We start from the raw sequence: 25,631 nt of genomic DNA on the forward strand, positions 1-25,631 counted from the left end.
AGAGGAGCGGAGTATTCTTGGTGAAGAGTTCGTACAAGCTAGCCACTTGTGATCACAATGTGGCCTTTGCAAATGGTTCATCCAGCTCAAACCCGGAGGGGAATCTGTCATTATGGAACCAAGTTTGGTCGGCCAACGTGCCTCAGAAGATGAATATTACAACTTGGATAGTTATTACTCGTACGCTGGTGACTCAACAGTGCAAGAACTATAGACATTTGGCCACACGGTCGTTGTGTCCTCTCTATGGAGTGGAGGAGGAGACTACCTTTCATGCCCTAGTTGCTTGCACTCACGCAAGGATCTTGTGGATCAACATGCGCAGGAGATGGCCGCTTCCTAATGATGATCTCCTCATCGATAATGGGAAGGAATGGCTGATGCTTCTTCTAAGCTCATGCTCAGTGGTGGTCAGAGATATGATTGTTATGCTGATTTGTCGTATATGGCAGATACGTAATGACATCTATCATGGCAAGGAAGCCCCACCCGTGCTTGCTACGCTTGAGTTCTTGGACAGCTACTACAAATCAATCAACCTTGCGGGCAAATTTCAAGTGAAGGAAATTATCAAAGGAAAAATGCCGTCGGTGCCCCTGGCGGTGCCGCACCAAAAGGTTACTGCGCCTGCTCTACCTTGGCCGGCTCCGGCGCAGCGTACGGTGGCCTTGTCCGTCGACGGTTCGTACTAGCTGGTGGATGGCACCACGGCGGCTGGGATGGTCCTGAGGAATAGCGAGGGTGTGATCTTATTTGCGGCATACCGATACATCTTCCACTGCAATGATCCACTGGAGGCGGAACTTCACGCGATGATGCAAGGTATGGCCCTAGCCGTTCAACAGTCAAGCTCTCCGATGTTGTTACAATCGGATTCCTCTGAAGCTTTATCCTGCCTGTCCATGGATACTTTGCGGAGGTCAGCATATGGCCAACTAGGCATGGAGATTAAGCACTTATGTGGTAGTAGGGAGTTTATTCCTTAGAAACTTAACCGTCTTCGGAATAGAGTAGCCGATCGTTTGGCACACTATAGCCGATCGGAGCGAACCACAACTGTTTCGCTTCGATCAGTTCCACCTTGTATTGAGCATTCGTGGCCTCTGGACTGTAACTCTATGAACTTGCAATAAAACTCCTTTTACCCTCGCAAAAAAAAGAGAACTATGCATCCGGTCTACGCAATGTATGCTACATCACGTCGGATGGTAAAAAATAGTCCTAACGCGTCTGTCCAGACGTTTGCGGGCGCCCTAACACAACAAGCAAGGATCGATGTGTGGCAGGTGATGGGTCTGCGTCTAGCTAGCTCCGTCTCCACGTAGGAAGCTACAGCCATGGAGGCGTCCGGACAGGCAGGTCGATATATATGACCAGACAGACTCATGCTATAGTTGGCCAACTTGGGCAGCGACAGCGTCTCTCCAGGACCGGCAGTGGCTGGGTGTCCAGGCGCTGGACCGCTGGTCCTGCCATCTTCTACTCCCATTTTCTGCGAGGGGAGCTGCATCCACTCTCCCGTGTCAGGGGAGCTGCCTCTACTTAACTTAACGCCGTGCCAGCAAGCCAGGAACAGACGAAGACCGGCGCTTGGCAGGCTGAGAGCACCATGCCAACTCGCGCAGAGGGAAATGCCGGGAGCGGGAAGACGGTGTGCGTCACCGGCGCCGGCGGGTACATCGCCTCGTGGCTCGTGAAGCTCCTCCTCTCCCGCGGCTACGCCGTCCACGGCACCGTCCGCCACCTCGGTACGTGCCCGGCCGGCCGTGTCAGCGGGGTCATAACTCATAACCGGCAACCGAGTGATGTCTGATCCTGTTTCAGGCGTGGAGAAGACCGGCCATCTGAGGCGGTTAGAGAACGCTTCCGAAAACCTCAGGCTCTTCAAGGCTGACCTCCTTGATTACGATGCGATGGCAGCTGCCATCGTGGGATGCCAGGGAGTTTTCCATGTTGCCACTCCCGTTCCTTCGGAAATCATAACCGATCCAGAGGCAAGCAAGTTTCATAACTGAAAAACTGTCGATATGCATCATCATGTTACGTACATGGATGTACATATACTAATTTTTCATGTGTGTCGCTAGATTTCATTCCAAGTCTCGGTCAAATGGCATAACACGCAAGAGAGAAAAAGGGAAAAAACTGAAAATATTCTTTTGTACAAATCTCAATGTATGATCTCGCAGGGATTGCATCGACTGAGATTTAGCAAGACTGATTTTTGATCTCTTCCTTTCATGCACAATCATTTAGCTACAAATGTTGGGCCCTGCTGTTACTGGCACCACGAATGTGCTCAAGGCCGCCTCTGCCGCCAATGCCGAGAGAGTGGTTGTCGTGTCATCCATGGTCGCCGTCGAGATCAACCCCAAAGACTGGCCCCAAGGTAAAATCAGAGATGAGAGCTGCTGGTCGGACAAAGAATTTTGCAGGAGCAACCAGGTAACCTTGGCAGGTGTACTTCACGGTCTACTTGATCCAATGATAATCAGTACAGTACTGTTTATGGATTATAGGCTCCAACCTTGACTATCATTTTGCTTTGCGCGCGTATTACCTCCAGAGCTGGTACCCTGTTGCTAAGATCGCGGCGGAGGCAGCGGCGCTCGAGTACGGGCGGGAAACCGGGCTTGGCGTGGTAACTCTGAATCCGGCGCTGGTGTTCGGTCCCCTGCTCCAGCCGACCATCAACACGAGCAGCCAGTTCCTCATCTACTTCCTCAGAGGTTTCAGCCGCTACATAAATAACAGGGCGTTGCGCGAGCTCTGTGCCGTTGCTTGATTCCTTGTGTGCTGCTGGTGGTGCAGGAGGCCCTGACGAGACGAGGGACAAGCTGTGGCACATCGTCGACGTCCGCGACGTCGCCGACGCGCTGCTCCTGCTCTACGAGGCGCCCGAGGCCACCGGCAGGCACATCTGCGCGCCTCACTTCATCACCGCCCGGGAGCTGCTGGGCCTGCTCAAGAGCATGTACCCTGGGTACCCCTGCATGGCCGAGTAGGACTTCTCCTCCCCTGACGACGATCAATGACATGTGCCGTGCCACCTTGTAAGCTGGGGCTAACGGATAGTTCCATCCTTTGGGTATTTGGCAGGGACAGCATACGTGACATGGAGCACCCGGCTCCGATGACCTCCGGAAAGCTGGAGAAGCTGGGGTGGAGCTCTCGGCCACTGAGGGAGACGATCACAGATACCGTCGAATGCTGCCGGGAGGCCGGGTTTCTACAGGACGCGGATGGTGGTGATGATACGCCATGCCGTTTCCCCCCTCTTCTGAACAAAATATAATGTCACGGAAGAAGTTTGGAGGTCACGATTCAGAAAAAAATAGCATTGCTTATCTGTCATTTACATTACTCCTTCCGTCTCAAAATAAATGTTTCAACGTTAGTATAACTTTACACTAAAATTAATATAAAGTTAAGACACTTGTCATTTTTAGTACTTCCTTCGTTTCAAAATAAGTGTGTCAACTTTAGTATAACTTTGCACTAAGGTTAGCACACCGTTGAGATATTTATTTTAGGATGAAGTGAGTATTACTCCCTCCTTTTAGGTGTGTTGGGCACATAAGAAAATTCTGAAATTTCAAAAGTATAAGTCGTCTAAATCATTATAGATGCATCGAGCTAGAGTTTGTGAAGCTTTTTGGGGTCCTCGTTCGCGTCGCTATTCAGGGGAGCGGCCCGAGCGTCCCCTAGCACCGCCGCCGCCTCCCCACCCGCTCCTCCCAGCCCCCCGTTGCCGTTGGGCGTCGCTGCCGGGCAAAGCATGTGCAGCAGCCGGCGGCGGCGGGCCTCTCTCTCGCGCGGATGCGTCCCGGGACCGGACCTGGACGGGGCGGCTCGCTCGGCGAGGTTGGGCGTCGGGGCGGCGGCCCGGTGGTGGCGGCCGGGACGGCTCGGCGGCTCGGCGAGGCTGGGCGTCGGGGCGGCGGCCCGGTGATGGCGGCGTGGACGGCTCGGCGGGGCTGGGCCTCGGCACGCCTTCTCCCTCGCTCGGCTTTGTGATGGTCCAGGTTGCGGGTCCCACGGTGGCGGCTTGGCGGCGTGGTGCAGCGGAGCTCCGGCGCGGCTGGGTCCTCTAGCGGGCTGGAGGGCAGGGCGCCGTCCAGTGGTGTTGCCTCCGCAGCGGCTGCGGCCTGCCCTTGACCCCGATCTGGATCTGGATCTGGTAGTGCTCGGGCCTAGGTCATGGTGGCTTCGGAGGTGTCGTGTCGCTGGGGCTGCTGCGGTGCTGCGTGGAGGACGTGCTTGGTGGCTCCCCGGTGTCGCTGGCGCGGTGGCTTTGTGGGAAGCGTGTGGGCTAGCGGAGGTGATGTGCGTGGGGTTGTGGTGTTGGGAGGTGCTCCGGGCGAAAGCTTGCCGGGCAAGAGCTTGCCGGCTGACGGTGGCGGCGGCTGTGGACGCCGTCTCACCTTCTTGGAGGCACCGTTGAGGAGTTCTCTCCCTACACACCCTCGGATCCAGTTCTTCGGGTGAAAACCTTAGGCCGGGTTGGGCCGGACGACGGCGTCGGCATCGTCGCTTCCTCCTTGGGAGCGTCGTCTTGAGGAGCTTTGGATTTCGATTGCACTCTCGAGGGGCTAGACGCTCGCGACATTGCGGTCGGCTGGGGCTCGTCCGGCAATGTGGATGATCTGCGCGGCTTCTTGTGTGGCAACGATGGCCCCTTCAAGCGGAGAAGGATTTGTTGTTGGGTTCTCGTAGTCGGTCTCGTCCGGCGTGTTCGAGGGGTCGCCGTGCCTCTCTTGTCTTCTAAAGTCGGAGCTGTTTGAGGGGAATCCTTGCGGCGACGATGACGTGAAGACGGGTGGTCGGTTATGGCGCTGGCTCGGCGCAGGTCCTGTGCTTTTCTTCCTTCAATGCTCGTTGGCTGAGTCGAAGCTGCCTGGTCGCCGGCGCGTGTGGTGGACTTTTGGCGTTGTCCGACGCAGGCCTCTACGCTTGTCTGCGGTGGAGGCTACATCGGTGGTCGTCGATGCTGAAGTCGGAGTCGCCCTCGCGGAGGCGTGATGACGATGACGCCGGATTACAACCTCGACGGAGCTCTTCCCCTAGGCGGCGTGTGTGCGTTCTTGTGTAGGTTGCCAGGTCGCCCTGTGTGCCTTGTCGTGGCGGGTGCATTGTGACGGCTTTAGTTCGGTTTTCCGATTATTAACCGGACAACTCTCTTCGACCTTTTTTAATGAGATCGATACCTAAGGGACCGCGTTTAAAATTTTTTATAGATGCACTAATCTTCATAATTAACCCTCCCTTGAAAGACGTTGGACCAACGCATGAAGTTCTCCTCCTCTTAAACTCAATCCCAATTAATTCGGCAACAATATATCTAGCCCCTGGGGAATTGGTTGCATGTTACAAATATAAATTCATGGGTTAGCTAAACCGTGCAAGCTATTATTGTTCGATTTATTGCGGATATTCCATTTGGCTCCAGGGAGCATATGCTCCTGCGTGTTAAAAATATATTTTAGAAATGTGAAAAAAATTGAAAAAAATAGAGGTGTTAGTCGTCACACTCAAATGGCACAAGCAAATTTACAGGTGAAAACTGAAGTATTTTGACCTGTGCAAAATGAACAAGCCGAACGTCAAATGTTACCTCCAAATGTTACATTAAATTTTATTTTTTTCACCAATGAAGCACCGCTATCCCATATGGCATGAAAATTGGCAAGCACACTTGCCACATTAGTATGAACATCTAAAAAAACAGAATTTTTAAAACTTATTTACTATTTATTTTGACTTTACTGTTCACAAGGAGCATATGCTCCCAAAGCCAAAAATCCACGTCCGATTTATTGTAGCGTTTTGTAAAGAGAGATTTAGGTGGTGATGGGCTTCCTTTATGGTTTAAATTATTTACCTAGCCCAATCTTCTCACGTCTAGATTGCACTGCTCCTCCTTAGGTCTCCAACACACCTAGACACAGGGTGTACCTAATTTGTTGCCACTTGCCATCGAATGAATAAAGTAATTCATGTTCAAAAAGTTATGGAAAAAGTCTTATTTTTCTCCTACAAAAAAGAATGGTCCGCAAGGTCTGTAGTACCGTACAAACTCACAAGGAGAGGCAAAGTATAATAAAGATAAAAGCTATCACAACCAGCGAAAAAGAAGTTAAATGACTAAACACCTAGGCTATTGTTAGATCGTCATCCAAACTGGTTGTAGCTATCACATGCTATCTCTTCCACCGGTTGCACTCAATAGACATATGCTCCTTGGCTATTGTCGTGGTTTTATCACGGTAGATGTCCTCGTGACAGAATTTGGGTATGAGGCCATCGCAACTATGTGGCGTCTTGAGAGGGGTTGGTCGGAATCGAGAGACGCGAGTTTTACCCAGGTTCGACCCCTCCAATAGAGGTAAAAGCCTATGTCTTGCTCGTGTTTCATTGATGAAGATCTCTATTACAAGGGTGCGGAATCGCTACCTCTAATCTCGAGGGTGTCTCTCTCTAATGACTTCTCTCGTCATGGCTTAACTTGTCCCTCTGGGGGTGCCCTGCCCCTCCTTATATAAGTTGAAGTGGTAGGCTTACTGTAAGTGCATCTAGTGTCCCTTAGTGATTTTGGTGTATTGAAGACTTATATGTTAAGAAACTGATATGTTTGTGAGTGTACATAGGCTCTATAAGTCGCTGCGGAGTACGAGTTATTCGAGGAATATCGACCCCTAAAAATGTATGTCTTCGGCCGAAGACATTGGTAATTCCTCTCAAGACTTTGAATGTGAGGAAATTGGTGTGTTCGTGAAGAAATCGATGTGAAGACTATGAAGTGCGAAGACTTTCGTTTTCATAGTTTCATTTTTTGTATTATGTGTCATAGGACCACCGTACTGTTAAAGGGGTCGAGGTAAAACTAAGGATAAGTTTTCAAGTGATGCTCATCTCAAAGCCTACACATATAAACCCTTCGGATGAAGCCTTTGGAAATCTTCAACAGCTTAGTCAAATTCTTCAGTTACAACGAAGGAGGACGAGGAGGAGTCTGCTGAGGCGTCCAGTGTGGAAGCTTGATGTACTCCTTTATCCATAGACATGTAGACCTTAAAGCATTTTCTTGATGAATCTCCCCTTCACTTGTAGTGTAGTCAAGCTCCAGCTCCTCAAACCCCTCTGTTATTTCATCCACCGTCTCAATAGCATAGCCATATGGAATCGGACGGCAATGGAAAGTTCCCTTAGCTCAAGGAGATAGAACAGAGCCGACCGCAGCCTTCAAGGTTAGGTTCTGGCATTTTGACATTAGCACACAATGTTCAGCCTCCGTGATACTATCCATGGGGTAGCGAGGAGCCGTGAAATCAGACCGATCGAGCTCCGTGGAAGCTTATGTGGCAGCGTCCAAGTAATGATCTCCATGCCGCTGAAATGGTTGGTCGGTAGTTCGCTGGCTTTCAAGTTCCTCTAGTTTCGCTAATCTTGCACTGAGCTTTTGCATTTCGGTTGCTTCCTCTTTCTTTTTGTGTGTCGGCTTCTATAACCATCGCTGTCAGGAAACCCATGCACCCACGGAATGGATCCTGATGTTCCTTGTGTTCGTCCAGGGTGTTCGGGATCCCCGACGGCCTCTGTCAGCTCGTCCTTCTCTCTAACGGGAATGATTGTCCCTCCCTGTGCTGCCTTGATTGCCTTCTGAAGCTTGCTAATGGGTATTGCAATCCATTCGTTCGTCCAAACACACTTCCCTGATTCTGGGTCCAAAGTTCCCCCAACCCCGAAGAACCAATTCCTTGAGCGATCTGGCCAGAGCAATGTCTCTGGTTGGACCCCTTTAGCAAGCAGGTTTTGCTCAACTTTTTCCCACAACGGTCGTGCTCTGTTGTAGCCACCTAGCCCCGTGATATGGTGATACTTCTTGAGTGCAAGATTTCGCTTGTTTGTCTCTGACCTTTGCTTACCCTTCTTCGATTTCTTGTAGGCCACAAATGCGGGCTACTGATCTCTGATCTTCCCATATTGACCGATGAACTCTGGAGTCTCGTCTTTCTCAACAAACTTTGTGTTCAAATGTTTCCTCCAGTTCTTCAATAGTTCTGTCATCTTCTTTAGAGCAAACGTCTTGACCTTTCGCTCTATAACAGGGTTATTCGGATCCTCCTATGCAGTAGGCTGAAATTTGTCATCAGCGAGGTCCAAAGATCATCTTTCAGTGTATCATGGACATAAGAAACTTCAGGGTCCTTCTTCTGATTCCATTCGTGGATTGTGATCGGGACGATGTCCCTAACAACAACTCCGCACTCATGTACAAATGTGGCCTTGGTCCGCTTGGGAGAAATCGGTTGGCCATTTTGCGCGACTTCTGTGATCGTGAACCTTTCATCCTGCCGCAACCTTTTCTTTGGGCCTCGTCTCCTTATGAAAGTTAGGCTCGATCCGGAGGGCTAAAAGAAGAAAGAAGCATTACCAAAACATATATATATATATATATATAATGCATCAAGTCAGCACCGGCCTATATATATATATATACACCTCGTCAGAGTTCGCAACAGTTAAGGCTTCCTCCTCCATTCGGTGACCAGAGCCATCATCATGATCTCCTTCCTCCGCCATTCGGTCACCGGAGCCGAAATGACCTCCTTCCTCCTCCATTGTTCGATCACCGGAGCCATCATGAACTCCTTCCCTCTCCATTGTTGGATCGCTGGAGCTGTCATGACCTCCTTCCACCTCCATTGTTGGATCACCGGAGTCGTCATCCTCTCCTTCTTGACCATCGGTGTCGTTGAGAAACGACAAGGGATCACGTCCGTCGTGAATTATATCCCCAAAAAATCTTCTTTTTCCCAGTCCGTGTCCATGGTTTCTGCAAATATTACCACATGGCATTATACAAACATGAGAGATGGATTAGCATGGCCTCGATAATTGGTCGGGCGAGCGGACCGCCTCTCTCTCATGCATGTCCGACGCCCCCCCTCATGTCTTCTACGGTTTGGGTGACTGTGGTGCAATTGTTTTCCAGTGCGTGCGGTTACGTCATCAAGTATATATCAACTATAGAAATGGGAGCTTCACATTTTCATATAAAAAAAGTAGCTTCACATTTTCGTTTCAAAAAAAGACTTGCTTCACATTTTCATTTAACAACAATACTACATTCATATTTTCATTTCAAAAACATAGCACATTTCCACAAAACGCAAAACATCTCATCTGTCAAAATTGGAGCTTCACATATTCATTTCAAAACTCATCATGCATATGCATCACATAGATATGCAGTGGTCTCTTAAACTTATCAAATGTAATTTCATGGTTTTTTCATTTCCATATTGTTTGTGTTTTATTATATCAAACTCGCTCCTTCTTGTAGTCTTTTTGCGGCTTAATTTGGATTAACCTTGAAGTATACTCATTTTCATGTTTTATCATTTGGAAACAAATCTCCACCATTGATACTGGACGTGGCTACTTGCACAACACATGCAAAGTTTAATTGTTGACGAAAAGCAATGGCGTTGCATTTCAGTAAAAATGAAGAAGAAACATTACAAGCCCAAACTAAGCACACAAACACAAAACAACATAGGAACCATAACACATCACAAGTGCGCTAGGGGCAACATGTCTACTCGAGTGAACTGAAATACCCAACCAAACACCATAGTCTATGAACCTCCACCTTCATTTAGCCAAGCAAGGTGAGCGCCTTTACCATCGGCCATTTGGTTACCACCCAACAACACCCCACAAAGATAGGGAAAGGTGGCATAAGAGAATAAGATGATGCAAGGAGTATCATGATTTGCTAACTTGACTTTTATTAGATGGAGATGTCACAACAGACCGCTACTTGATTGAGAACACAAACCACACCTTCCAAGCACCAACATCTACAACCACCCTCACGCCACCAGTCCATCCAAGCAAGATCACTAGCAACCACACCATGATACCACTGGCCCCTCTAGTTGGTGTCTACTCCTAGAGAGATGCCTCGAGATTTGTGAGGAAAAGCACCAACATCGTTCGATCCCATGAAGGATCTAGAGTTTTCGCAAGTTGCAATGCACGGATGATCAAACACGCTGCCTCAACAATTCCTTCAAGAAGGAGGCTTCTCCCATGAGTGTTGACGTCCTCTACCCCAGCCACCGGCCAAATGCAAGGCCTTAGCCATGCAGAGTGTTACACCAGCATGCTCGTGCCAAATCAACCAAACGACCACCAATAATCCATGCCTAGTTGCCGCTGAGCCCATGCGTCTGAGGAACGACGTAAACCACCTGCAGATCTTGGCGTCGGGGCCTAGAACCGCCACACAACGGCTCACTGGAGCCCAACTACCCGCCCACAACCACGCATGTAGTACCAACATAGGTTCTCCCGGAACGAACGAGCCGGACAGTAACAATCTTTGTGCGTGACACCGTCCCACACCCACCTGCCCCTCATCCTCTATCGCCGACATGATAATGAACTCGCTCAACAATGACCCACCTTGGACCCATATCCAGCCCACCCTGGTATGAGGTGTTGCCAGCACCGTGAAGCTCGCCCCGTGCTCTTTTCCATGGAATTGTGTGGGTTACCACGACTTACCGCACACACTTTTCCCGACCGAACTGTGTGTCCTATATCACACACGATTTTTGTTTCAAATTTGTGCCCGGTTGATCAACCATCGCACATGTTTCTTTTGCTGGCACACAAATTTATTTTTCAGGCATGTGTGATGCCTGCATGACACACAATTGGATGCTAGGGTGCGTGATAGCTGTGTCTTAATTAATAGCACCATTCTGCACTAGTGTAAACCAAATCAGCGTCGACCATGTTCACCTTATTGTTGCGGATCTTAAATGTTGTTCCGTCAAACATTTCAGTGTCACACCAAATACACACGCAAAGGTATCAATAATAGAGTAGCAACACTATATGCTGGCCCACGCTTTAAATCCTTTCTTGACGCTAGATTTTGTTGAAAAGAGGGGGAAAGCGGCACGGCGCATCATCACCATCCACGTCCTCAAGAAACCCGGCCTCCCGGCAGAACTCGACGGTGTCAGCTATCGTGTCCTTCAGCGGCCGGTAGCTCCACCCTAGCTTCTCCAGCTTTTCGGAGGTCATCGGAGCTGGGTGATCCATGTCATATATGCTCTCCCTGCCAAATGCCCAAACGAAGGGATCGTCAGTTAATCCTAGAGAACAATCATCGCGGGTTTAATTAGAGCTCTAGAACTCCTACTCGGCTATGTAGGGGTACCCAGGGTACATGCCCTTGAGCAAGCGCAACAGTTCCCGGGCGGTGATGAAGTGTGGCGCGCAGATGTGCCGGCCGGCGGCTCCCGGCGTCTCGTAGAGCAGGAGCAGGGCGTCGGCGACGTCGCGGACGTCCACGATGTGCCAGAGCTTGTCGCTCACCTGATCAGGGCCTCCTGCACACGCCAGCGTACGTAAAAAACATCATGCAGTAATCAAGACCGGGAGAATGCACCGCATTACTCGTTGGGTGATCTCGGATGTGTGAAGACGGCTAACGGAAACCTTTCAGGAAGTAGATGAGGAACTGGCTGCTCGCGTTGACAGTCGGCTGGAGCAGGGGACCAAACACCAGCGCAGGGTTAAGCGTGAGCACGTCGAGCCCGGTTTTGCGCCCGTACTCCAGAGCCGCCGCTTCAGATGCGATCTTGGCAACAGGGTACCAGCTCTGCCAATACACGGTGCAAAATGGCTCAAGTCATGTCTGGATAGAAAAATGTGTTGGATCATCGTATGAGACGGTACCGCAGGCTGTTTACTTATTACCTCATTGCTCCTGCAAAATTCTATGTTTGACCAGCAGTTCTCATCTCTGATTTTACCTTGGGGCCAGTCTTTCGGGTTGATCTCGACGGCGACCATGGATGAGACGACGACCACTCTCTTGGAATTTGCGGCAGACGCCGCCTTGAGCACATTCGTGGTGCCAGTAACAGCAGGGCCCAACATTTGTAACTACACGGTTGAGTTGTGCATGATAGACAAAATTCCGCATCATTATCAAATCATTTTAAAAATCGAACCGATGAGAGTGATTTTCAAGTTTTTACCCGTCGAACCGTCGGTTCATTGATTCATTGGTGACAAAAAAGGCAATATTTAAGATAAGTTTTCAAAATTTTAACCTCACATCAAATGAGTACAGGATGTAAACCACTGATAAACTAGAAAGTGTTGTTAGTCCAATTGGTTATTAGGCCTTTCACAATGCCTTACTGTTGGGACAAACCCACCAACGACGAACGTTGAGAAGCCCTCCAACAACGAACGCCGGACGGAGGTAGAAGACGATGAACAAAGCACATTTCCAACAACGAACGCCTATATGTTGGCCTCTATTCATCTCAACTCCCTCGAACACACATACATGGAGCTATACACGCACACACGCAGCACAACCCCGAAAGAACTGTCACGTCAACCGAACACACATCACGGTCCCGACGGAGACTACATCTTCCTTAGGCCTCTCTTACATGATTCGACACATACCGACGTCGTGGCTCGGCAACAGACTGGCACCACACCCACACAAGAGATTACTGGAAACTACATCTCTCCTAGCTGCTACTCTTCCCGACGCTGCTTCTACACGGACGACCATACACGCAAGCACAACAGCCATAGCCCAAATCACGCGCCCACTAACCTAACTAGCCACCATATTAGGGGCATGTTTGGTTCATGACTAACTTTGCCACAACTAACCTTAGACAAAGTGTGGCTGCCACAAAAAGTATGGCTAACAAAATGGATACCACAAGTGTGGTAAGATTTGACAAAAAATTGAGTCTATGACATGTGGACCATATACCTATAAAAGTGTGGCAAACCACAAGGATGGTAATGAACCAAACACATGTATAAAGTATTGTGGCATGACTAAGGTTAGGTGTGACAACCTTAGGCTGGGAACCAAACAACCCCTAGGCCACTAACCGCATGGACTAACCACTCACTGCATGCACGTAAGAGCACGTCTAACAACTACGTGGAATCTCTCCACGAGCAACAAGACTCGGCTGTGCAGCTACAACCTATGCATGTCAACATTATGGTTAACACTTACCCCATGGTTAGGTGTTCAACCAAGCCAGTTTTTGGGAGCTTCTACAGTGGCTGGCCTTATTGTCCAGCGGATGTGTGGCTGGCCTTATCAGTTGTGAAGGACACCGAGAATGCAGTGGGAGGTGCCAACGGAGCAATCATCAAGGAGATTATCCCCCGACAAAATTATTTTGAAGCATGCAACTATAGTCATGAGAGTAGAATTACTAGTTTTGAACCCCTACGATTTAGCTAAATTCTGGTTATCTCTTGCTATAGGCCTTCATGTTTGGCTTGGCATGCAATCCCCATGATCTTGTAATGATCCCTATGAACGTTGTGGTTGAATAAAGTTTGAGCGAGGTTTCCTAGAGAAAGGTGTCCGATCCCTAGTTTATGCATTGTTTTTGAATATTTCTTTATTTTACTATAAAAGACTAATACGCCTTTTAAAACCAGGCAAGGGGTCGGTTCCTAGTTTTTTCGATCGGATTGCTGATGCGGTCTGGTTTTAAAAACTATGCATTACCATGGCTTTTGTATTTTATAATTATTTTATGCGCAAAGGTTTGTAAATTTCCATGCAAAGGAAAATACAAGTTTTTTCATTGATTCATATAACTTGGCACAATTGAAAAGAAAATTCAGTTTAAAAAACTTTTTTGGCTCTTATGTACACAATCAGTTCAATAGTTTTTAAACAGGAATTTAGGGTCAAAGTTGAATTTCTATATTTGTTTGTTTTCATGTTTGCATGTACCGAATTTCTATATTTTACACGAGGGGTCCCAAAAGAATATTTGTTTTCATATTTGCATGTACTGAATTTCTATATTCACATCTTAAAATTACCTTCCAAGTGGTTATACTAAAATCGTCCGTTGGGTCTAATAGAATTAACTGTCCTCTTATTTTGGGACCGTCTTAAAATTTCTGTTTTATTTATTAATGGAAGAGAATATCTCTACCGATGTCTCCACGGCTGGTATATGTCACAACCCAGATATGAAACTTGCTTACCTCTGGATCAGTTATCTCTTCTGAAGGAACGGGGGTAGCGACATGGAAAACTCGATGGCATCCCGAAATGGCAGTCGCCATTGCATCGTAGTCAAGGAGATCAGCCTTGAAAAGCTTTAGGTTGCTATCAGCATTATCTAAGCGCCTTAGATGGGCAGTCTTCTCATCACCTGAAATATGAAGAGAATGAAACACGAAAGCCTGTCGAGTATATTGCAGCTCATGCAGGTCATCTACCTAATCTGTAATCAATTATGCATGTCTTCCATTTCGAAAAACCTGAAAACACAAAATGTCTTTTTTTTCTAGCGCGGGAAGTATCAACTGAAGTACTCCCTCCGTCCCAAAATTCTTGTCTTAGATTTGTCTAGATATGAATGTATCTAGTCACGCTTTAGTATTTAGATACACTCATTTCTAGACAAAACTAAGACAAGAATTTTGAGACGGAGGGAGTATGAAGGTACGAATATTGCGTATTTATTAGCCATCCTTGCTATATATTGAACCAACTCTGATTTCTTTTCAAGAAACAGCTTAAATTTATACTGTATTAACGAAAGACCCCACGTATAAAATATAGACTTTTGATTAGTGTTTGAGAGAGGAAGAGGCTCATATCTGATAGTGTGGATAATTTTTATAGGACTTGTATCCATTAATAACACAAATAATATGTATCTTTCGTTCCAACACAAATAATTCTACTACATAAAAAAACTCATAACATAATGTTTCCATTGCATTGCATTATGCATGGAGGGGTGTACGTACGCAGGTCCCGAACGGTGCCGTGAACGGCGTAGCCGCGGGAGAGGAGGAGCTTGACGAGCCACGAGGCGCAGTACCCGGCGGCGCCGGTCACGCACACCGTCACGCCTGTGGCCATGGCTACGCTTGGAAGGTCCTTGGCCAAGGCCGGTCGATCTGCTCCTCTCTTCTTTGCTGGCACGGCCTTAAGTAGTAGAAGCAGCTCCCTGCCTCGCTAGCAGAAATTAGTACTCCGTCCGTTCCTAAATGTAAGACGATGTTATTACGCATATGCTGACGAAGACAAAAACAGTGCGGGAGTCCTTGGCATGTATGTTTCGTTTCCTGCTGTCCTGTTGTCTCCGTACCTCGTGTGCAGTGGTGGTGATGTCGAGCGGTCGGCAAAGACCAGGCGTGTCATTTTCTATAACAGTAGCTATATATAGCTATAGATTTGGCGCCGAGTGATTGAAGCATCTATCAAATATGGCATTCTTTCCTATGATGCTTAAAACCTGAGGTTAGAACTTTAGCCATGGTGGCCGCATGCAACTTCGAGATGTAGAGATCCAGGATCTTTCCTCCTTTACAAAAAAGAACTTTAACCATGGAAAATAGAATGGTTTTTATGGTAATTTATCTTGGCATGAAGATGTCAAACTTAGTCTGCAAGCACCACAATTTCTTGGAAAAGAATGAATTGCGATGGATTTGCCATGCTTGCCAACACTGACAAAAGAAATATCATAAAAACATTCAATTTGCCATGCTAAAATATCTGACGTTGGATTTGCGGTTGAGTCTCTTTTATGTTACATCACATATAATTCTAGCATTTAAAACTTGTGCGTTAACTGCAGGGCCGGGTCAGCAAAATCGAGGGCATGTGCAAAACTAGAAAATGGGCCCTATCTCATTATTAAAAAATGGGGTGTCTAGATCACATCTAGATATGACATAGTTATTGCACATCTAAAGGACTAAATCAAGCATAAAAAGAAAAAGGAAATATTCAGATGAATTTTCATGTAAATTAATGATATATGACTTAGATGTGCAATACTAATATCACATCTAGATGTGCTTTAGCAAATCGATAAAAAATGAACTAATAAGAAATTATAATGTATATGATATAATGTCTCACTTACAAAATTAACTAAGGATAAATTATAATGTTTGACAATTAGACAAACCATCTACTTCCTCCATTTCTAATATAAGTCTTTTTAGAGTTTTTACTAAAAACTAAATACGGATGTATATAGACATACATCTCTACTATTAAAGGGGGATCTGTCGTCTGTCGTGATGGTTCGACCACTACAGATCCCCCCTCCTACCGCTAGCTATCGATACATCCTCCCACCACGTCCTCCCACCGTTTTTCTTTAACCCTCTGAAAAGCAGAGGCGGTTCAGTCAATCTCTTCCTCCCACCTTCGATTAAAAAGAAAGAGGAAAAGGTTACAGGAAAGTCGCGACTCGTTTCCATCGCCAACCGCCGCTCAATCGTGATGAAAACCAGTTGCGAGCATTTTTTCCTTGTGTGATCTCCACACTAGCAGGCATACGAGTGCAGCATAGCTGCATAGCAGGCACACGAGATGTAGCACACCTGCATGTCGCGTTCACGCGCACAACACTTCCTGCCTCATGTACACGGCACACGGAATTGACTCGGTCAACATGTGCCATGGCAGGGAGCCGTTTGGGTCGAACATTGAGGATCCTACCGTTGCGTTTGGTCTCACCGGGTATTTATAGCAGAGATAGTTCTGCATCGGAGCTGCATCCAACTCAAACAAGATCGACATAGCTTCATCTTCATCCTCAGTTCGTTCCAGGGAAAGGAGTCAGCACCTGTCACTCATCATGTGCCCGGATCCACTCAAACAAGCGCGTATTTAAAGTTATTCAGCGTTTTCTTCAAATTTTGTTCATCATTTTTTCATATCTCTGGGTCAACGTTTTCTAATACTTATTCAGCATTTTTTTCAAAAATACTCGTTCAACATTTTTCAAATCGTTGTTCAACATTTTTTAATACTTATTTCACCATTTCTTCAAATGCTTGTTCAACGTCTTTTAAAATACATGATCAACTTTCTCATTCACATATGTACTCCATTGTATCAATTTCTTTTGTACAGATGATAATGATTTTTCAAGTTTGCATTCAACCTTTTTTTTAGAATGATTACTTAACATTTCTTAACCTGAAGCAGAAAACTCCACATTAAGTGAACCTTACTCAAAGAGAAAACTACAGTTTTGGGTTAAGGTTTTTTTTTGGGGGGGGGGGGGGGGGGGGAGCCTGCATATTAAGTGATACACCAAGCAAAAGCGGGGGGGAGCCTGCATATTAAGTGATACACCAAGCAAAAGCAACACAATTCCAGGACCAAACAAGAGATTTCACATTTGGAAACACATCATGTCCAACTAAATTCTTCAGACAACAAACGATACTACAGATTCTCAGATTCACTAAACAGGTCAAAATAGTTACTATCAGTATGACATCCACACAAAGCACAATTACTTGAAGTGCCATATTTTAAGCATAAAAACCAAATAAAATCAATCGTAGAAATCTGCTTTTGGCGTGTTGGTGCAGGTGTTCTTTCTGTGGCCAGTCAGGCTGCACCTGGAGCAGTGAGGCGACTTCCTTGGTACCTTTGGAAGATCCCCCCGCTGCGAGCATGTAGTGCTCTTGTGCCCTTGGCCATGCAGATTGAGCAGAACCTACTCCTTTTATCTGGCTGTTCGTATGGTGCTTTGTGGCGGCTTGTCGTGGGGCGTCCCGCTGGTCTCTTCTTTGATGGCGCCCCAAAGCTGTCTGAACATTCGGAGGCAGCTTGCACCTGTTTCGTTGGACCAAAATGTTGCTTGTGTGCTGTAGCTGAACCTGCGGAATCACCTGCCATCTCTCTGTCAGATAACCCCATACCGCGGAATCACCTGCCATCTCTCTGTCAGATAACCCCATACCATCACGTACAGCAGCCACCGGCTCCAGCAAAGTTTTCAGGTTTGTTAGCTGCTCCATCGCAAGACCATATGCATCCACGTTACTGTCACCCAGTCTAACAATCTCAAGGCAAAGCAGATGCAGATAGTTATGTCGTCGTGATGAGTACTTGAGAGGTCCCTGGTCCGTTTGGTATCGTATAAACTGTGGAGGGAGTATATCCCTTGCATCCCTTGTCCAACGCTTCAGCACGTGCCTGGGTGGAACCTCTTCCAGTCCAAGTTGGATCATCACCTGGGGACAAAAATACAAAAACATATATGTGTTAAAGATTGTTCCCTTTCTTGTTAGGTGGTTTTTGGTAATTTGTTTTGTTTTGCACTTACAAGATATCAACAAAAATAGAGAGAAAAAATCACCTTCAGTGCATGACTGCACACCATGCCGAAATGTTCAAACATTCCGCACTCACACTTGAATTCGTCGGCGATGACTGCGATGGATGTTCAGCCTGGTTTTGGCATACCTGATGCCAAAGCCAGTATCCCATGAGTATAGGTTGTAAAACTCATACGCTTCTTCAACCGTGTCAAAGCTAGTTCCAAGCGCCGGATTAACAACGGCGCCGACCTTGCCGTCGGCGTATGCTCGTATTGAAGCTTCAAGGGCAGGGATTCTGCTTGGATTGGCATCCCTCTCTTCTGACGCGTTTTCAATCCTAACACTTCAAAAATTCCAGGAAATGATATTAACTGTTTTCTTCTACTGGCAAATACCAAAAATGAACAGGGTAACAATCAAATTTTAATGATTAACCATTTATAAACATTTTTTATCACAAGCTATGATTCTAAGGGCATTTTAACACCTGGGTGTGAACTCATGACTTCTCTTCAAGATAGCATCAAAACATGTGAAAAGAAGGATTTTAATTTTTTTGCTTGCTGATCGATGTACGGTCTCTCGAATGTGTGTGTTTTTGCTACAGGCTAGTTCCATGAAAGCTACAACCCATGCTCTAGAAGAAAAGCAATGACAAAAAATGAGTACGTTTTGTTACCGTCGAGTCCAGCAGGAGCCCTTCGAGTTGTTGACAACGACACCATCTGCATCTCCCTCCTCTCTCATAGATGCATCGGGCGTATTTTGAGCCGTCGTATCGTTTGAGTCACCAACGACCTCACTGCCGCCATTGTGGCGTGAGTCAACATTCGCGCCCTCCCATCGGATCTGCTCTTTGCCGCTACTCATGTCAATGGGTTCAGAAGAAATCACATCAGAAGATCGCCCGCGAACTTCGTTGATGGAAGCAACCACGGACTCCACAACATCTATTCCGCCGCCCAGAATATCACCCGCATCCCCCTGGAAACTAGACTGCGACACATACCCGTTTCACAACTAGTCAGATCCAACAAACAGAGGAAGAAGAAGAACTCATGAATCAAAAAACAGAGAAAATCAAGTAGCAGAAGATTTAGTTATGTACGATTCAAGTGCAACAGAAAAAAAAGGGATAGCAAATTTTGTTTTCCTCACCCTGATTCTGCTTCCTCAAAGAAAAACTCGAGGCCATCCATGGCGAATCGCCGCTCCGCACAGCTACCACGGGAAAGGGGATGTGTCGCCTGACCAGGGGAGGAAGAAGCAGCGGCCTCGAGTTAAGCCCTCTGCGGCGCCACATGGGCCCAGAGTTAATACCGCAACAGCCCACCGCCCCACCAGCTACATGTATTGTTTTTAAATCAGCCCAGCAGCACATGACATGCTTGCGTACGCCGGTTACACACGCGGCCCACGTACAACGTTAGCACAACAGCGACGGCACCCTTGTATTTCAACGTTAGCAGTTCCCGTATAGCCGCGTGGAAACGGGCGCGCACACATCGCGACGCTGCATTGCACGGCCCAAGATTCCGGCCTGCACAATGCTCGGCCACCAAAACGCCACACTCTATCTATATATAGCTATATATTTGGCGCAGAGTGATTGAAGCATCTATCAAATATGGCATTCTTTCCGATGATGTTGAAAACCTGAGGTTAGAACTTTAATCATGATGGCCACATGCATCGTCATGATGCAGAGATCCAGGATCTTTCCTCCTTTGTAAAAAAAAAAAGAACTGTAACCATGGAAAATAGAATGGTTTTTATGGTAATTTATCTTGGCATGAAGATGTCAAACTAAGTTTGCAAGCACCACAGTTTCTTGGAAAAAAATGCGATGGATTTGCCATGCTTGCCAACACCGACAAAAAAATATATCATAAAAACATTCAATTTGCCATGCTAAAATATCTAACGTTGGATTTGTGGTTGAGTCCCTTTTATGTTACATCACATATAATTCTAGCATTTAAAACTTGTGCGTTAACTGCAGGGCCGGATCGGCAAAATCGAGGGCCCTGTGCAAAACTAGAAAATGGACCCTATCTCATTATTAAAATGGGGTGCCTAGATCACTTCTAGATATGACATAGTTATTGCATATCTAAAGGACTAAATCAAGCGTAAAAAGGAAAAGAAAAAAGAAAAGAACATATTCAGATGAATTTTTTCATGTAAATCAATGATATATGACTTAGATGTGCAATACTTATGTCACATTTTTTATAAATCGGTAAAAAATAAACTAATAAGAAATTATAATGTATATGATATAATGTCTCACTTACAAAATTAACTAAGGAGAAATTATAATGTTTGAAAATTAGACAAACCATCTAACTCACCGCGTCTCGTGTCTTGGTTGAATTACTATACTATGATTTTAATCTACTTTCTCCATTCCTAAATATAAGTTTTTTTAGAATTTTCTTTAAAAACTACATACAGATGTATATAGACATACATTAGAGTGTAGATTCATTAGTTTTGTTTCGTTTGTAGTCTTCTAATGAAATCTCTAAAAAAATATATATTTAGCAACGAAGAGAGGAACCGATCTCTAATGATTCTTGCCAAAAGTTAATTAAATAATTAGAAATTAAGAATGGGAGTAGGGGCAGAAATTAGACAAAGGCTGAAAGAAGGATCAGTTGATTCGCTCTCAAAAATCTGCATGCACGAAATCAATCAAGTGGCGGTCTCTCTAGCTAGCTATTTGATGGCGTTGGCATTGCTAATGGAGACGCTACCTGTTTTGGTGGTGCTCGCGATTGTCTCCTGTCCCCCGTCGCCGAGAAGCTAGAGTTTCGGTGCTGATTTTGTTTTGACGAGCCAAGAGGAACTATCGCCGACTCGCTGTGTCGCCTCCTACAATTCCGTTTCCGACCTGACGATCTCGATTCCTGACTTCATGACTTCCTCTAGGCTGTAGCGGCCCAAAGTGTCGATTGAAGTGAGAGCATTTCACATGATCGAGTTTGTAGGTGTGAGTGATGACTTCGGATAGTGTGATGTATGTTTTTGTTAGATTTATGTGAAACAATTAATAAAGATAATTGTATGCATCGATTGATGCAAAGACCAATGGTTTAACTTTCTTTTCCAAAAAAAAAAGCTCGTATCTTCAAAGAATCTGGCGTTTCCTTCACTCCAAATGTGACAGGACTTCTCTTCTTGTAGACCATCCTGGATGTTCCCTGTTGCAGCCGATTCCACCAGCCGTGGATCGTAGTCGCAGAATGCGCAGTTCTCACCAATGGTATGCTGGGACTCCTTGAAACATTGCAAGGACTCCTTTGCAATAGGGAAGCAAAGGGTGAGGCGGTGGCCGGCAGTCTCAAGCAACTGGTCACGTTCACGTGGAGCACAATTATCATCATGTGGCCAGGCCCTGTTTCTCTATCCCTGTTTCTCTATCCGTCCGCGTCCAGTTTCAATTATGACCGCTCTGCTCTATTAAAAACAGCCCCGTTTTATCAAAAACAGCCCCGCTTCATTAAATCCATTTTGAAGCAGTTTTATACGAAAGTTGTAGCTCTTTAAAAGAGAACATTTGGCTTTTATCCAGCTCCAGCTTCACGAATGGAAAATTTGATGAAAAGGATATATTTGATTGGATGAGAGGGGAGAAACGAAGAGGTATCCACTTACGAGTGGCAGTGATGGGTAATTTCGCTTCAACTCCAGCTCCTACAATTTTATGAAGCACCTCCTAGAAAGCTTCATAAAAAATCAGAAAGTTGAACCCTAGATTCTAAATTTTTTTGAAGTTGTATATCGTGAACCTACCCCGTTTGGTTTATGTTTTTTTAAAAAAAACTGCATTTTTTATAGTGGAGCAGTTCCAAACAGACCAACCAGACATAGAATTTGACCTTGGCTCCGCCTTCGGGCATGTTATGAACCACTCCAACTCTCAGGTTCACAAACTCCATAATCAAAACTTAGCCGAGCGCATTAGCTCTACGAAGCTAAGTTCCCGAAGATGTGTTGGGCCGTAGTGTAATTTTGAGAAGCAAGGGAAACCGAGCTCCACTTTTAACAGAATCTGAAGTTGCGCATGATTACAAGAGTTTTGCCACCGCTCAGGAAAACGATCAGCGCTGGCTACTCGACGCGCACAGGAGAGCCCTCCCTCTCGACCGAGCTATGCTAAGGTTACGGAATGAGGAAATTACAGGGTGTGATAGCAGTTTTTAATTGGTCATTAATAGAGGCATGGGCTTATCTCCTTGAAATCAGGAGGGGGCATGTTTAGAAAGTTTGAAAGGAACCTGTAAAAGCCTGTATGTCTAGCATTTTTCCCTCTCGACCCAACCGTTTTCTTGACCTCGGTACGCGCACTGGGCTCCCTTTAGCAGGCCCATTATTGCGCTAAGACAGGCCGACCAACAGTTTCAGGCCAAGTTAGAGATGAAGAAGCCAGCTATGCTGCCGAACAAAAGTGCCAAATCATTAATTAAGGAGTACATTTTTTTAAAAATCACTCTTGCGTTTTCAGGTTTTCAGGTTGCAACAGGTGATGCACTGTATGCGTGCCACTTGTTATAACCTAAGTTTTTCCTTTTTTCCGTAGATACGTATTTAAAAAATATTTGATCTCCTAAACTATACGTCCAAATATTAAACCGTTTTCATCATTGGATTTCTCGCGTCAAGATCTTCAAAACTAAATCCCATGTTGATAGATTTTGATGAATATTTTCACGAAAAAACTGTGTCTCTCGCGGTTGAAAAAACGCATTTTTCATGTTTTTTTTCCTTTTTGAGAGGCACGGATGTGCCTCCTACGAAGGCAAAACCGTGTCTCTCGCAAAAAAATGCCTTTTCCCCATTTCCGAGAGGCACGGGCGTGCGTCTCACGTAAAAAAACCACCGTGTCTCTTGCGGAAGCAAAAACGTAGCTCTCGCAAAAAAACAGAAAACGCTTTTCCCCCTTTCTGAGAGGCACGACCGTGTCTGTCACGAAGACAAAATCGTGCCTCTCGCGAAAGTAAAATCGTGTCTCTCGTAAAAAACAGAAAACACGTTTTTCCGTCTATGAGGGGCACCTCTTGCAAAGGCAAAACGATGCCTCTCGCGGAAGCAAAACCATACCTGTTGCAAAAAAAATAAAAAAGGTATTTTTTCGCACAAAATAGTTTTTTTCGTCGGAAAGCTAAGAAAGACTGGTAAAAAAACGAAACACCAAAAATATTAAAAAACAATTTAAAAAGACGAAAACGAGTGCGAAATAATAAAAAACGAAATCCAAGAAAATACTCAAAACGCGACACGTGACGACGGCTGAGAACGCGTTAAGTGATGGTGCGTAAAAATGCTCGCCGGAAGGCTTTTGAAGGAGCGCTCGCTAACTAGTTGTTGTCACAGATGTAAGGCAAACCCTATTTGACGCTCCTAACAGATGCCTGCCGGACACACCCCCTGTCACGATATGGGCCTGCCCATTTTACTTTTTTTTCTGTTGGAAACTCTTTTTTTTATTTTGAGTTGTATTTTTGCTGAAAACTTAAAAAAGAGTGCGGGGTTTGCGTTTGAGAGGGATCCAACACGTGGTCAATACATTAGGAGGGCACACCCCGTCACGATTTGGGCCAGCCCGTTTTACGTTTTTTTGTTTCTGCTGAAAACTTAAAAAAGCGTGCGGGGATTGCGCTTGGGAGTGATCCAACACGTGATCAATATATTAGGAATGGGCTGCACTAACCACTAGGCCGCCTTCACGCTTGTCATCGCCTACTTCTGTTTTCGTATTTCTATGTATAAGAAATGCCCCCCTACGTTTCCTTGTGTATTTTTCCCCTAAATTCATGAACATTTTTCAAATCAATGATTTTTTTTTTCAAAATTGATGCACCTTTTCAATTTCAATGAATTTTTTAAATTCGATTTAACTTCTTTTTTTTTCGAATTCAATGAACTGTTTTGGTGAACTTTTTAAAAAATGAAAGGCCTCGGCAATGGATTAAGAGCATAAAGCTAAGGTCCTTAGTTTTAGACCAGACCCTTAGTCTTCCAACATTATAGGTCCCATGAAAGGCATCAGCATTGGATTAAGAGCATAAGCTAAATAATCTATACCTAATAATAAAGCGGCTATTGTTTCCGTCGGAAAACCCATCACGACATTTTTATAAAAAAGCCTCTGTAATTTTTGTTATTCAACCCGCGCTCCATCATTTATCTGCAACGCAAAAGGAAAAAATGATTCGCTGTAAAAATTATACCCGTACGCATCGCCTCCTCCCGTCGACCCAGGGCCACCCTGGCCTGTGCCCAGGCCGCCGCCACACCACTCGCCGCTGCGGCCGACCTCAACCGCCACCGTTGCCGATCTCAACCCACCCGCCTCCGCGGCTGTACCTCTCCCCGCTCACTGCCCCCGTTGCGGCGCTCGAGCGCATCGCGTCGACCCAGGGCCACCCTGGCCTGTGCCCAGGCCGCCGCCACACCACTCGCCGCTGCGGCCGACCTCAACCGCCACCGTTGCCGATCTCAACCCACCCGCCTCCGCGGCTGTACCTCTCCCCGCTCACTGCCCCCGTTGCGGCGCTCGAGCGCATCGCGTCGACCCTGGTCCACCCTGGCCTGTGCCCAGGACGCTGCCACACCACTCGCCGTCGCGGCCGACCTCAACCACCACTGTTGTCGATCTCAACCCGCCCGCCTCCGCGGTCGTACCTCTGCCCGCTTGCTGCCCCTGTTTCGGCGCTCGAGCACAGCTTCTGGATCAAATCAACGCGACAGCTACAACGACTTGGATGATGCGTCTGCTCGATGCAGAATGGCGGCGGCGCGCGGATAAGGCGCGGCGGAGCGAAGTACTTGCAGGTGGAGGCGGACCTCCATGGCTCACACGTGGAACTCCGAGGTTATGGCGCGACAACGGCGACTCCTTATGGCCAGATAGAGGCGCCTAACCCTTGCTCCCCTCATCGTATCCCCTCCTCCGGCAGGAACTCATCATCTGGTGAGATCCCCTCCCCATGCCTCGAACCGTGTGCCAAGCACCGGCAAGAAATTTTGTTTTGTGAGAATTTGTTTGCTGATGAATGAATGTATTGCATGTAAGATTGCATTGTTGTAGAGAGAGAGAATGGAACACCACCTTCAGTTTGTCATCTCATCCCACATTCTCTACCCCATGAGTGAAATAAGATAACAGTCCCTTGATCAATTCACGTAGCTTCCTTGTTTTGCTTTGCTTGTCCCGCTCAATTTCTCATCATGGTGAAATTAACAATGGACGGGTTAATTTTTCAACAAAATAGGATAGGACTGACTACAATAGTTAGTTAGCTTATTATTTTAATAAAACAATTAAAAGCATGTGGTATTTTTTTTATCCTGTTGCAACGCACGGACCCTTTTGCTAGTAATAATAATGTTCGGAGTTTGCGGGGAGTAGACATAACAATGCACATACATACCCCCTC

The 25,631-nt window shown here is 46.3% G+C and overlaps 2 protein-coding genes across 2 annotated transcripts; one reads left to right on the plus strand and one right to left on the minus strand.

The window, feature by feature from the left end:
• The first annotated feature begins 1,416 nt into the window (after positions 1 to 1,416).
• LOC123399466 (cinnamoyl-CoA reductase 1-like) lies at positions 1,417 to 3,451 on the plus strand. Its single transcript, XM_045093872.1, has 6 exons — positions 1,417 to 1,748; positions 1,825 to 1,994; positions 2,257 to 2,445; positions 2,567 to 2,729; positions 2,812 to 3,001; positions 3,100 to 3,451. The coding sequence occupies exons 1-6, from the start codon at positions 1,610 to 1,612 to the stop codon at positions 3,293 to 3,295; spliced, it is 1,047 nt and encodes a 348-aa protein (XP_044949807.1). The 5' UTR covers positions 1,417 to 1,609; the 3' UTR covers positions 3,296 to 3,451.
• A 7,357-nt stretch (positions 3,452 to 10,808) lies between these two features.
• LOC123399389 (cinnamoyl-CoA reductase 1-like) lies at positions 10,809 to 14,988 on the minus strand. Its single transcript, XM_045093804.1, has 6 exons — positions 14,857 to 14,988; positions 14,083 to 14,252; positions 11,782 to 11,970; positions 11,521 to 11,683; positions 11,222 to 11,411; positions 10,809 to 11,137 (listed from the first exon to the last, which is right to left on the minus strand). The coding sequence occupies exons 1-6, from the start codon at positions 14,969 to 14,971 to the stop codon at positions 10,945 to 10,947; spliced, it is 1,020 nt and encodes a 339-aa protein (XP_044949739.1). The 5' UTR covers positions 14,972 to 14,988; the 3' UTR covers positions 10,809 to 10,944.
• Between the last annotated feature and the right edge of the window lie 10,643 nt (positions 14,989 to 25,631).

The sequence above is a fragment of the Hordeum vulgare genome, chromosome 5H, assembly GCF_904849725.1.
Source record: "Hordeum vulgare subsp. vulgare chromosome 5H, MorexV3_pseudomolecules_assembly, whole genome shotgun sequence".
Lineage (NCBI taxonomy): Eukaryota > Viridiplantae > Streptophyta > Magnoliopsida > Poales > Poaceae > Hordeum > Hordeum vulgare.